This window comes from Megachile rotundata, chromosome 14, assembly GCF_050947335.1.
Source record: "Megachile rotundata isolate GNS110a chromosome 14, iyMegRotu1, whole genome shotgun sequence".
Classification (NCBI taxonomy): domain Eukaryota; kingdom Metazoa; phylum Arthropoda; class Insecta; order Hymenoptera; family Megachilidae; genus Megachile; species Megachile rotundata.
Genome location: NC_134996.1, coordinates 4241335 through 4255819, shown reverse-complemented (window position 1 = coordinate 4255819; position 14485 = coordinate 4241335). Strand labels below are relative to the sequence as shown.

At 32.2% G+C, this 14485-nt stretch overlaps 1 protein-coding gene across 4 annotated transcripts in view; it reads right to left on the bottom strand.

The window, feature by feature from the left end:
* Window positions 1-14485, bottom strand: part of LOC100881525 (zinc finger and BTB domain-containing protein 8A) — a 197806-nt gene that overhangs the window by 74360 nt on the left and 108961 nt on the right. Inside the window, exon 5 of one of the 4 annotated variants that reach the window (XM_076539646.1) lies at window positions 8521-10183. The exons of 2 other annotated variants lie outside the window; for them this stretch is intronic. In XM_076539646.1, the coding sequence (XP_076395761.1) occupies window positions 10161-10183 (23 nt within the window). In that variant the 3' untranslated portion in view covers window positions 8521-10160. Of the gene's footprint in view, window positions 1-8520; window positions 10184-10206; window positions 13170-14485 lie in introns of those variants that run through there. One more of the 4 variants, XM_076539638.1, reaches the window with a different exon arrangement.

Here is a 14485-nt window from a genome sequence, read left to right as displayed (position 1 = left end):
GTTACTACAATGAACAAAAAATTGTATGTTTTTGTTCTTTTCAAACTGATTTTGCTATGTATAATCGTAAACAAAATAGATAGATATGTATAAACTTTCATGATGTGTAAAATTTTAAAACTAATAAAAGATCTGTAACTACTTTTAATATTTTGTTGAACTGCTTCCAAGCTTTTGAACGGTACTGTATATACTCGTGAAAAACTGTCACTATAATTTTAAAACGTATATTGCTCAAAATGATAAGTTTACTCTAATAGCCGTATTGTGAATATATGCGCTCAATTATTTTTCAATTTTTACTTATTACGGTTAAGTTACTGTAAATGAAATGACCAATTTCAAAAGTAGAAAGATGACACAAAAGTACAGGAAAATTATTTATGGTGCATGAAAGTGAAGCTTAAAGCTTCAGGAAAAAGTCTTCATAAATTTTGGAATAAAATGATTATTTGCCAATTAAAGAAAAATGCCTGATCTTAAAAAATGACATGAAAATATCGATAAATACCACTTATATCACATAAATTTGAAACTTACATAAAAATAAGTTAAACGAAAATGACTATATAATTTGTGCATTAATGTTTTTCGTCAAAACGTCTAAAACCTGACATGATTTGATGATATGAAAGTGCTGTAAAATAACAATTATATTGTAACAATTTGAAGCTGAATATTCAACGAAAAAAAGCATAAACTACTAATATATGAAACACAAGATGTCTAGCTCTTAATTATAGTAAATAGTGATCGCTTTCAGAACCTGTAACGTCTGATACAATTTGATCACATAAAACCATTAAAAAGTAGCAATCACGTTACATCAATTTAAAATTTAACATTTGATGAAAATAAACAAACAAATTTTTCGTTAATACTCCTAATTTAAAATTGTTGTTTGTTAGATAACTATCTTATTGACAATTACACATATAATCGATAATTCGTACAAATCGATTTTGGCAAATTACAATCGTTTATGAAAATTTGTGCAGTTATTTTCAATAAACTTAACACTTCTATTGATATATCAAAACTATTTTGTAGTAATTTTATGTCATCAAATTCTGTTACATTTTTGATGTTTTAAAATCAAGTATTTCATTTGCAGCAATTCGAGATATCTGAATTTTTAATCAATATAAATTTTTAGATGATTCTAATGCGTAATATTACAAGTTTTGTATTATTTTATTTTTGTATGATAAAAAAAAAATAAAAAATACTTTCAGCAATACGAAGTTCTCAACTGCATGTTACTTTATACTATGAAGTATAAGTAGTCCAATAAAGAAAGTAATCTTTATTCTGTGAAGGTTCTAATGACATCGTGATGAATACGAAATAATTAAAAAATATTTCTGTACGTATTGTATAAAAAGAGAATAGAGATTCTGCAATTATACATTAATTACATTTTCATTTCAATTATTAATAAGTGAAACTATTAACATTAGAACCCGGGTGTTCTTATTTTTACCGTTTCTGCAATTTTAGTTATATTATTTTAATATTCTTGATTTCGCAACTTCAGTACTTTATGACACTGTATATTCCTGTTGAAATATTCTATATGCAAACTTTTATAATTACAATTGAACTCATTTGAAGAAAAAAAAAATGCAATTTATACAAAGTTTGACTTTTTCATAATTAAAAATCAATGTTCTCTTGTAATTTAAAAATTAATTTACAATACTAGAAATTTTAAACAAAATTATTAATTATGAAGTAAGCTTTCATTGCATGATTTTTTGTCAGTTTTACATAGACTGTAGTTCTATGAAATGACAATAAACAAATATTGTTTATTAAGCTAATTTTTGCAGAAAGAAATATCATTGCAAATACAAAAGGCTGTAGGTATTGTTCTTTAAAAAACTGCTTTCTGTTTATAAAAGACGTTTCTAAAACCAATATCAACAAATATGTCATACATCATTTTAGTAAACATAAAATTGTTTCTCTAACTGTAGCATTTACAGTCTCTTTATTTTTACTTTTCATACATACTGCAAATTCGAAACATTTTAACAAGACGCAATGAAAACTTGTAATTACAAGAGACAAGAAATATTTTTAGTAATATTGCCAATTATCAAATTTATTACTCAAGTATATTCAGAAGGCTGAAAGAATTTTGTAGCATAGTTTTATATGCTGAATTAAAGATAAAAATATAACGAAGAGTTAATTACGTTATGGTAATTAATTTCATTAATCAAGTTATAATTATATATACACAAGAATTTACTATTCATTTTTTACATTTTCATAATATGAATAGATTTTCATAATTACTGAGTAGAGAATTTATTAATTATGTTATGTATTTAAAAAAATACATAAGTGAATATGAGCACGTATTTCAATAACGTAAATGAAATAAAAGCGAACGCGATCGAATAGGACCGCTATCGGGTTCCAACGGTAACATATTAATTGAAATGAAAATCTAGTAAAAAAATTTAGTTCAGATGTAAAACAAGCGTTTAACTGTTGGGTCACATTTGACTCCACGCTCGTTAACGACAATTAACAATCCATAATGAGTATTTGTATATTTTCACTAAATTTAATAACTGCCTAGAATATGAAGAAAATGAGAATAAACAGTGAAATAAGGTACTATTAATTGTAATTTGTCCAATTCTAATGTCAAACGATGAAAAAATTATTATTCGCCATTTATTTACTCTTTCACCGCAAAAATGCAGCACATCATCCACGGTAACTTAATTATATCAGACTATGGCATAATTTAAATAGAAGAGTGCGTCAGAGACCAGAGTGCCGCGATTAATCTCCAGCAAAATTCCATATTTCATTTCAGCAAGGGCCCTTTGATTCTCATTAAAAAGAGACCATCGCGCCTCGAACTTTGCAATACAGAACAAGGTGGAAAATTTAAAAGAAAACCCGATACCCCGGAAGAAATTGCACGAAAGCGAACGACGAGAAATAATTCGCTCGAAATTACTGTGTTCGATGATCGGAGAGAATCGTTTCAGAAGTTCTCGAATGGCGATGAAAAGGAGGAAATTTTTATCTGAAACTTGATCGACGCAGTCGACAGAGTTTCGCCTCTTCCATCAAGAAAATAGCAGAAATTCCCCTCTTCCTTTTTTTCTCTGCATCGACACTTTTGTACAATTATCAACAATTATCAATGGATGCAAGTACATGACTACGATATACTTTCTTGTAAAAACTCTGATTGTTCTTTCTGAGCATAATATTCGGCGACGCTACCGTCGATAGAATATTACAAAATCTCTAATTAGTGTACTTAAGAAGATGCGGAGGTGAGTAATATGTAACAGCTTAATTTCGAATTCAACGAACTTACAATTTTCTTGGGAAAGTTGCGCAGCGACGAGCATAGTAGGCTCTCTTAAGGGAAAATAACGATGTCGAGATATCGGGACACATTATTCGTTGAAATCTGTCTAAGTTTGCAACATTTATAGAGTACAGAATTCGAAAGTTCGGATATTTTTGAAGTCATCAATTATGGAATTAAGAAGGTTAGAGATTTGGAATTTGAGGATTAGAAAAGACGAAAGTATAAGGATTTGCAAATTTGAGTATTTGAGAATTTAGAAATTTAGAAAATATAGGAATTTCAGAATTAGAAAACTTGAGAATTTGTGAGTGAAAGTTTGGGCGGTTGGGAATTTGAAAACTTAAGAATTTGAGAAACTGAGGATTCGACACTCTGTGAACATGAAAATTTGGGAGATTAAACACTATTAAACTATGGGAAAATGGAAACTATAGTATTTAAATACATAAGAATATATCAATTTACAAATTGAGAATTTCGAAATTTAAAAATGTTACGATTTAAATACTTGAGAAGTTACAGAATTAAAAAATTGGTAAAGTTGGAAAAATAAAAATTAAAAAATTTAAACATTTGTAAAATCAGAGAATTAAACATTTTTTAATTGAAAATTTTGCAAAATTTGTAAGTTACAAATTTGAGAATTCAAACATTTGTAAAGTTAGAGAATTAAAAATTTAAGAACTTAAGGAGAAATGGGAGATTTTGGTAACTTGAAAATGAAAAAATTTGTAAACTGAGGATTTTAGAAAGGGAATTTGAAAATTTAGAAATTTGTGACGCTGAAAAATTCGAAAATTCAAAAATTAGAATATTTTAGAATTTTAGGATTTGGAACATCCAGGAACGTGATTTGAACATCTGAAAATATCGAGGTTATGCGAACTCAGAAATTTGAAAAATTTAGAATCAAGAAATTTTTAAAGTTGAGAATTTGGGTGTATCAAAAAATTGGAAAATTTTGAAACCTGCAAGACCTTAGAATCAAAGACAAATACTAACAAGTTGAATAGTACTTGATACACTATATATTCCACAAGAAACCTATGTTCTACTAAACTTCCAAACGAAAATTTAATATAAAAATGTTACATAATATTAAGAAAAAATAAACTGCAATCATATAGCAGTTATCAATCAATCGTAAAAGAGTAGAAATTATTAGATTCGCAACTGGTAGTATAAAACATGGCCGTAGAAAAAATGAAGAACAGAAGAAGTTGATAAAGGGATGAAGATTGATGAATTCGCAAGGCAAGATAAAGGAATAAAAGGATATTCTACGAATACGAGAAATTCTTTCTCGCTACGAAGATCTTGTGATTCAGTGAACAACAAACTCGAAGAAAAATCGTGACAAAAAAAGGAATGATCTTCTACTTGTTTAAGGAGACAGCGTAATCTCTCGTTGAGAGAAATGGAAGTAAATTAGCTCGCTTTATGCATCCGCCTCTGACGAGCTGTTCGTAATAAAGTAAAATTCCTTCTATTTTCAAGCAGTAAGACTGAAATTCCGTCCGCGTTAGTTAAACCATACTTGAATGCGTTTCAAAATTGAAGGTTTCAACGAAATTTCAGAAACGGGGCACTTGATAAAATTCTAATCTACGTTGCAAACGAGTGGCTTCAATTTTCTCTGAAGAGAGTCATAAGAATTTTCATTTAACGTTCTGACCATTGCATATTTTATGAATATCGGTGGATTTCATAACTTTAGGTTTATTTTATGACCTCGAAAAGATCAAATGTCGGATTATTGGGTGAGATATTTTTGGGAGATGTGGCAACAAACAACATTGAGAGCTGAAGATTTCTCTGAGAAAAATGGCGCTTAGGAATTTAGGCATTTAGGAATTTTGAATTTTGGGGATTTAAGAATTTTGAATGTTAGGGATTTAGGAATTTTGAATTTTAGGGATTTAGGAATTTTGAATTTTAGGGATTTAGGAATTTGGAATTTCAGAGATTTAGGAATTTGGAATTCTAGGGATTTAGGAATTACTTATTTTAGAATGTGAGCAGTAAAGAAGTGCAAAAACTTCGGAATTTGTAAATTTTAGATAGTTTAGAGATTGGAGAATCAGAGATATGTGAATTCAGAAATTCAAGGATTTAGGATTTTAGAGCGAGAAATCAAGAGATTAAACGATCTGAGTATTTGTAAATTGTAAAAATGTCATAAATAGCAGGATGAAGGATATATTCATTTAGAACATTAGGGATTCGTGAATTTAGGAAATTGTGATTCTAGAATTTTGGAATTTAGAAATTCAGAATCTTAAGAATTCGGGAATTTAAGCATTTTAAATTTAAAAATAAAAATTTGAGAAATATACAAATTTAAGAAATGGAAATTTCATTTCTTGGAAAACTGGGGATTTATGGATGAAGCATTCAGGTATTTAGGGATTTGGGATGTTAGGTATTTGAAAGTATAAAATCTACATAAATTTGTATATCGCAAGATCTAATAATTTTATACGTACAAGCTTGCCAATTCAGAAATATAAAAATGTCAAATAATCAAATTTACGAAATATAAATGAATAAATTACGAAGTTATTCAAATTTAAAAACATAAAAGCTTAAACTTTAAAACCTAAATGTTTCAAGGTTTAAAAATTTGGAAAGTTCAATCTTTCAAGATTAGGAATTCAGAAAAACTTGAAAAATCTAAGGATTTAGGTACCTTGAAATTTCAGAAATTAGAAACGTAATAATTTAAAAATTTAGAGATGTAAGAATTTAGGATTTGAGAAAGTTAAGTATTTCGAAATTTCGAAATTTAAGACTTCAAGTGTGGCTAATGACCACAGCAATCAACTTCAATAAAACGAACCAACAACAACAGAACTTAGGGATTTAAAAATTTCTGAATGTAGGAGTTTAAGAATTTAAGAACTTTTAATATTTCAGTTTTAAAGAACATCCAAAATTTGCAAATTTCAAAAGTTAAAATTTGCACATAGTCAAATAAAAAATTCCAAATTTACAAATATTTGTATCTAGAAATCTTAAAATTACAAATTTGGACATGTAATTCCAATTGTTGTAATTTGTAAATTAATCAATTTTAATTGTCGAAATTTCATCATTTCTTAATTCCTAAGTTCTTAACTTCAAAAGTTTCTAAATTCCAAGACTTTACAAATTTAAATATTAAGATTTCAATATATATTAAGATTTAAAAATTAAGATTTAAAAATTTAGGATCTAAAAATAATGTCATTTCTAATTTCCTAGTTTTTCAATTCAGCAATTTTTTAATTTATAAGTTATTAAATTTTGGAATTCAGAAGTTTTATATTATCCATACAAATATGGTGCACATTGTCCCTTTACAGCAATTTTGATTAAAGGAGCCTACCATGTTTCACTGTGTTACAAAATTACTAATTTCTTTTAGTAAATTAAAAGACACTCAACATAAAAATTTGTGATTTTTTTCAACAACTATATCCTTTTGCCATACACTTGTCATAAGTGTAATCAAAGATTGATCTAATTAAATAATAATAAAAATACTGATTTGTGGAAATTAAAAATAATTAGAAGTATTAATATTTAGGAAGACAAACTATTAATCAATCTATTCGATCATTCGAAATTGTATAAGTATCTTATCGTTGAGAAATATGCAAACTGCTGTTGACAGCACTGACATAAGTAGCATCAATCATTCTGTTCACTTCTAATTAAAAAGTAAATCATAAAAAATACTGCAAAAATATTATATCACTAAAGACGACGGAACTTCGAGTGGTCAAACTTGAAGCGATCCATCACTTTCCATTGAAAAAAGAAAAAGTACATCAAAATTTATCACCAGATATACTCATTAGTTTCATCGATCATCACCTTCAAACTGTCCATAAATATTATAAAATCGTGTTCGATTAAATCGATCAAAAGTTTTTCAATTTTTAACCTGTTCCGTGCCGTGAAGGATGTCAAATTTCTTCCAGAAACCTGACATTGAATCGATGTATTATTGAAATTATAAGTAAGTAAGAGTAAAAGCATTCAAATTTTTGACATTTTTATCAAAAGTCATAATAGTTTTCAGCCGCAATTTTAAAATGATTCAAACAAGATTTTATATTAGAAAGTTATTCAAAATATTTGAGAAGCAAAATTAATTTTATTACCTGTGTGTTATGATTATATTCTATTATTTTGAAATTATTTTGAAAATATAATTGTAATTATTCAAGATAGTTATTGAAAGTAGGAGAATTATAATTAATGGAAATGTAACTACAATATTTGTTAGAATTTTATGTAATAATTGTTAAACTAATTGAATGTAATATAATAAAATGAAATTTGTGTACATAGCAACTGTACAGTTTTGTATTTTTATTGTAATTCCAAAAATTTAAATAATCTAAATTTCCAAATTTAAAAATTTTTCAGTTTTCGAAAAAGAAATTTACTAACTCTTAAATTTGAATTTTTCAAATTTCTAGATTTTCGGAATTTTAAGTTTATGAATTTAGAACTTTCAAAGTTTAGAAATGGAGCAATTTTAAGCTTTCAATTTTGCAAAATTATAAATTTACAAGTACCAAAAATTACAAATTTGAAATTCTCAATTTTCCTGCTTTTAAAATTGGTAAATTTACAAATTTGAAATTTCTAAATCGCTGAAGTTACAAATTTGAAAAATTCGAATATTTAAATTGAAGTATTTAAAAATTTCATATTTCCAATTTATTAAAATTGGAAATTTGCAAATTCTGAAAATTTAGAAACAAATCTGTAAATTTTTGAATTTTGAAATTAAATAATTTACAAATTTGGTACTTAAGAATTTAACAGTTTAAGAGCTTACAATTTTCAAACTGCTAAAATTAAAAATTGTCAATGTTCAAATTTAAAAACTCCGAATTTTGCAACTGAAAAATTTAGAAATTTTAAGCATTCTTACAATTATAAATTTACAAATTTCAAAAGTTCAATTTTTCAAAATTATGAATTTACAAATTTTCAAAATTAAATAAATAAAATTTTCGTATTTCAAAATTGAAGAATTTACAAATTTCAAATTCAGAAATTTCGAAAATTACAAATTTACAAATTATTAAAGCTACAAATTTCAAATTTTCAAACTTACGAATTTTCCAATTGTATGTTTTGGTAATTATCAAATTTTTAAGCAATAAAGACATTAAAACTCTCCCTATTTTTCAATAAATTTTTCTATAAAAAGTTCATGTTATCGTAAATTGCATCTGCACTCGTAAAGCATAGCGATAAAGAGGTCCAATACTTTAGGTTTACAGTAACCTAACGGCACGAAACGATTAACGAAAACATAAACATCGGAAGATTACTTACAATCAGAGGAAAGTAAAAGCATCTCTCGTCGAGTTTCCGGCTATTCCGTCCTTTGTGGTCGTCGGACGTATATTTGCCTTTCAATACCTCGGCTTCGTAGTTATCGATTTAGGAACCGTCGATACAGCCAGGAAGTCAAACAGTCTTACTCGAAGCTGCGATTTCTATCGCGTCAGGCCACCGACGTGCGGTTTTGTGTACACGTATATATATCTACCTATCTATCTATCTATATAGATCCATATTTAGATTTATGCGTATAGGTAATGCGTGTGTATCATATGGATGTGTGCATTCTGGTTCCATTTTGGTCGTGTGTAGGAGTCCGACGATCAGTCGTCAGTCCACGCTGATTCAGCTAGCGCGGATGTTTCTTTTAACAGCAATGTCTCTCTAAAATCGACAGATATCTATCTTCCTATTCGCGCCACATTTTCGTCATTTCTACAGTAGTACTGTTCGAGACTTTTGGGTTTCACACGAATTTGGTTTTTTAAGAATCACAAAATTTTGCCAAATATAACAAATTTTTAATATAACAATATTGTCCATTAGACATTCACAATATACATGAAGTTTTTTCTAGGGATACATTAACACGTTCACGCCGGGGCTAATATTTACATTTTTCTTCGTGGGGCGGGGCGACACTGTTACACCTTTGAAGCTTCGAACGCGCTAGATACGAGATCAAAACAGTTTTAGCATGCTTATAAGTAAATAATTGTTATCAATTTAAAATATTGAATGTTAATGCTTATAATACTCAATTTTTGTTTATAATGTTGACAAAAAATAAAATAAACTTATTTTTTGAAAACCTACCTGTAATGCACGTCGCCTCACGGGACAATTAAGTGTGACTCACCGGTGGGTCACGCTGCCCCTCAGAACAGTCAAGCGTGACCCACCGGTGGGTCACCCCGGCGTGAACGTGTTAAAGGAAGGATTGGATTTTCCTAGGATTTTACGTACATGTACTTGGGAAATCATTAAGAGCTTCTCTTTTCTTGGATCCCCATGGATTCTCTCAGGTATCCCTAAGATCACCATTAGAGTACCTTGATATCATACTGTTGGATACCTCTTAAATATTCCTGGTACTGTTCAGGATCCCCTTTGAATCTCGTTGACATGTTCCTAGAATATCCTGAAGATACTACTGGTACTTTCTGGGATCTTATTTGGATCTCCTTGATTGATACCAAGTATAAATTCTAGGGTGATTCCTAGAATCTCCTTAAAATAGTTCTGGTATCCCCTCGGATTTCACTTGGGCCTTCACGGTATCTCCCTGAGATCTTACAGGAATACCACAGGTATCTCGTAGGATCTCCTTATTACTAAATTTCTGTACAATATCTCCAATATTCTGTAGGACCTCTCTGCAATATCCATGTGATCCCCTTGGTATCTTTTTTATCTAGAATACCCCTTGAATCTCCCTAGGATCTTCCTTGAACTTCCCAAATTATAAATCATGATATGGTGTCGCTATCAACAACAAAAAATTCAAATTCACAAAATAAAATATTCATTTATTAATTTGCAGTGACTAATAACGTGCATGGTCACTGTGCAATGATTTCTATAACAAATCTCAATCGATTAATACGATTTTTTTTGGCGAGCAGTATATTTCTAGAAAAACATTTCTAGTTAATTGCCAATTATTCATTAAACGAAAAATTTGATAATTCTATCAAAAATAACAGTTCCAACAAAAGAACTTTTTAGCACCGTTACATACAAATAGTTTGAATCACAATAACATAAACTCAGAAACTTCAAACAGAACAGTCTATTAAGCTCTAAATCCTGAAATCTTTATGAATCTTACAATTTTTCAGGAAATTAACCAGATCATAATAACTTACATTCAAAAACTTCAAACAGTACCATTTGTGAAAATTCAAATCAACAAATCCTTATGCGCGTTACAGTTCTTCGACAAATAAATTGTATCTTATCTTGAACCCAAAAACTTCAAACAGTACTGTCTGCTAAACTCGAAACCATGATATTCTTATGAATCTTATAGTTTTTCGATAGACAGTAAAGGGACGAACATGTGGACACATACCAGTGTGAAACCTCGTCAGCAAACTCGCTTTTTCTAAAAAAACAAGGTGCTCTCACTGCTGCCATTCAGAGAGGCAATGCTGCATTTTGTTAGAAACAATTTTCCACTGTACCATCGCGATACTTTATTTACAACATCCATCCTCAGCCAGAATGAGACGATCTCGATCAGCCATGACTCTACCGCGTCGTCGAACAGAGAACTCTTTGAATCGCGCATTACCCGCGGACCTTGAAGCCAAAGAACACGTATCGAGTAAAAACAATTTTGTAGTTTTACGAGAACAACCTTAACTTTCCGCTCGATAAAACAACAAACTAAAAAAGCTTCGAGCTTAGACGTGATACGCGGTCTCTGCTTCAAACATCCGAGCAGTAGGACTCGTCTCTGTTTCCACATTGCGAATTAAAAGCCTAATTTATCGTCCCTACGGTATCACATAAGTTCCACGCCGACTTGACCCGCTACGAGATAGCTTAGGAACCACACGCTCGGAGATTTCTTATACCGACGAAAGATTTTTCTTAGGTACTTGAACGAGCCTCGACAACAATTATTTTAATAGACGAAGAGTATTGGTCCAAAGAGAAATGTAATTACACGAATCTGCGGTAGGTTCGAGGCCTCGAGCTTCGAGGATCATCCTATTCCTTGAACAAGTGCCGTCAGCGTTCCTGAAGATGCTCGAGACCTCAGGGACCCTTTCGCGAGTTATGTACAACTGTTGTTGCTATGGACATCGCACATGCACGCAATACTGTCGACACTTAACACCCGGGAACCGTGAGTTTCTCCTTCTTCGAGTCCGCTTCGTGATGCTTGATTGTAAAACCGAGCCTAACGAACAACATTAAGATACATGTAACGTGACAGCGATTATAATTCGTAGTACCCTTTGAGTTTTCGGTGTTCAATAATCACAGCGCGCGTTTCAGCCTTCCATTGCGTAAAGAATTAGACCGTTTAGTTATATAAGCTCGCTGGACCCATCTGCACGTTTCTCCTCTTCCTTCGGCGGCCTTCCTTCTTCGGATTCTACGAAGGGAAGAGAAGGAAGAGGAGCCAACACGCTCGCAAACTCGACGATTCACTGGGATAAACGAAAGGGATCCGCACACGATTACGGTCCAAACGAGCCAGTCTACAATACTTCGATACTATTTACACGAATCCTAGCGAGTTTCGGTGTCCACCGATTTGTACGATCGTTTACACGCGAAGAAGAGGTACAAGTCCGATATACCAGCCAGGAATATGGGGGTAGCAACGTACCCGTGTTCGAGGAGACCGCTCGAAGCGCTACTATCGATTGTCCTCACGAAATTCTGACTCCGTTGCACCTGGTCTTCAACATCTGTTTACTCCGCTTCATCCTCTTCGTGTCTCCTCGATGTTCCTCGCAATCACGAGGGTGATCAGCAACAAGCTGAACACATTCACGCGACACTTGTTTCAGGCCATTCGTTGCATGGTTTCGCCCCGCGAACCGCGTCCTTTACGATCGTAGGAAACTATCCCACCACGAACCGAAATGTCCCGAGGGAACGACCCGTTCGATTGCAAACTAAATAACCGATAACGTCCACATCTTTCGCGATATTTCTCTCGTTTTTAACGTGATTTGAAATTAAAACTCGGTGAACCTTCTGACCGCTTGGACGCTGGGTTATGATTCTTAAACTATGACTGGATCAGGTTATGCGGTCAAAAGGTTGACAAAAGTGAACCAGGTTTAAGTACCCGGGATCGTAGCTCGAAACTAACTGTCCCTAGGAGTCAGGTTCCGAATCACTGAACCGTGTCTCGAAGTACTTGAAGCGTAAATTCAAAACGCGGTCTTCGTAACTTTCCGACCTAGCACCGATACCCCTGTGTATCCCGTTACACGGCGTATCCTCGCGAGATTCGTGATGCTTCAAGAGCCCCGAGATTCCCGGGATCTTCACCGATATAGAAGAGAGAATGTGGGAAATGCTCGTCGAAGGTCTGGTCAGGCGTTCTCCTCGTAGGCATAGGCTCGTTGTCGAGCTTCGAGGCTCGGTCAGGGCAGTCCAAAGCCGAAGAAAGGCGCGATAGGCCTGCCGTCGAACAGACGGGGTGGCGGAAGAGGCGGTGGCCGTTTCCTCCGCGGGGCAATCAGCGTCTTCTACAAGGAACCTTTAGCGAACACTATCTCCCGGTGCTTGGTGCGTATGTGCGATCGGAGGGTGTCGATTCTGCTGTAGGTGGCCGGGCAATAAGGGCACAGGGACCGTTGAGCCGTGTGTATGTGGAAGTGGTGCCAACGGTTGGTCACCTGTTTGCCGCAAGCTCGGCATCTCCATAGGGCAGGCGAACCAAGCGATACGGCGAACATCTCGTGATAGGAGAGACCGACTGGCACGCTGGGCATCGTACCTGCAAACCCAACACGCCTTCATGCGATATCGTCTCTCCTGCGCGATATTTTATCGAAAATTCTCTCGTCCTCTCACTCTTACTCTCTCTCTCTGAATCCTGTGTATTATTCGCGACACGCAAGTTACCTGTGACAACAATGAATTGCATTCTTCTTGGGTAATCTCTTGTGTGTTGCGGATGTGTGTTAGTACCATTTTCACTTAAGGTAGCAGCTGCAGTGATGAGACATTAAGTATTCGAATTATCCCGGTTAACGGATTCTCATAACCAATGGGGCGCAAGAAAAACGTAATATAACTGGACCTAATCAATCAGCAGATTCAACTTGTACTCATCTTACCACTGGATCTGTCACCTTATTTCATTCGACGAAATTATTCAGTAATTTACAGCGTTGAGATTCTGTGGGTTATTTTGCAATCATCTACTAGGAATAGGTTAGTTTAGTTATGTGATGGTTTGTCGATAACTGTTCATGTTGTAACGGTTTATCCGAGATTATGTGTCGATCAAACGAGACAATCATCAAAATATTCAAAACTGAAATTCAGTATTCGAAGTAAACGAAATAGACACACAAAAGTTCACTTAACAAGGAGATGCCTAGATGTTGATATTTTTGTTATTACGTTTGATATCTTTTTTATCTTTGTCACAATGCTTTCCTTAATGATATTATCATTATTAGAAGATTTATCCAAACAGCAAAATGCATTTTTGAAACCATTTCGAGAAAAACAGCTTTCATAGAAGATATGATCGAATAAAGGGGTGAGGTTGAAAATTCATATATACAAATAAGAGTTTTGTATTGAAGTTGAGGATGTATGTTTTGAATAAATACTTATTATAAATACTCTTATTATTAAATTTTACTATGACTGTAAATACTATTATGTTGTATTTATTTAAAATGCATTGTAATTGAAAAAAACCAGAAACAAATGTCTTATCGATGATTTTTGTATTAAAGTAACTTACACTGTGAATTTTCGTATTTTCTCTGTTGAATCACTGTGTTTTATACGATGTTCAATATTTGTGCATTCCGGAATACAGCAGTTAAATTAATAAAATTAAATAAAACGAGCTGATTTAAAATTCCGTTGATTATATTCTGAAATATTGGAGAGAATTTCAACAACATCGATGACCCTCCAACAAAGTATAAACCTACTTAATTGTTGAAAGGTTTTTATACGTAGATTCGAGACACATGGAATTTTATTTATTTTTGTTTTTCGTCAATTACAGTATTAATAATTCGAAACTATACGGCAACGGGCAATGTTAGTTTGGAAATATTTTAAGAA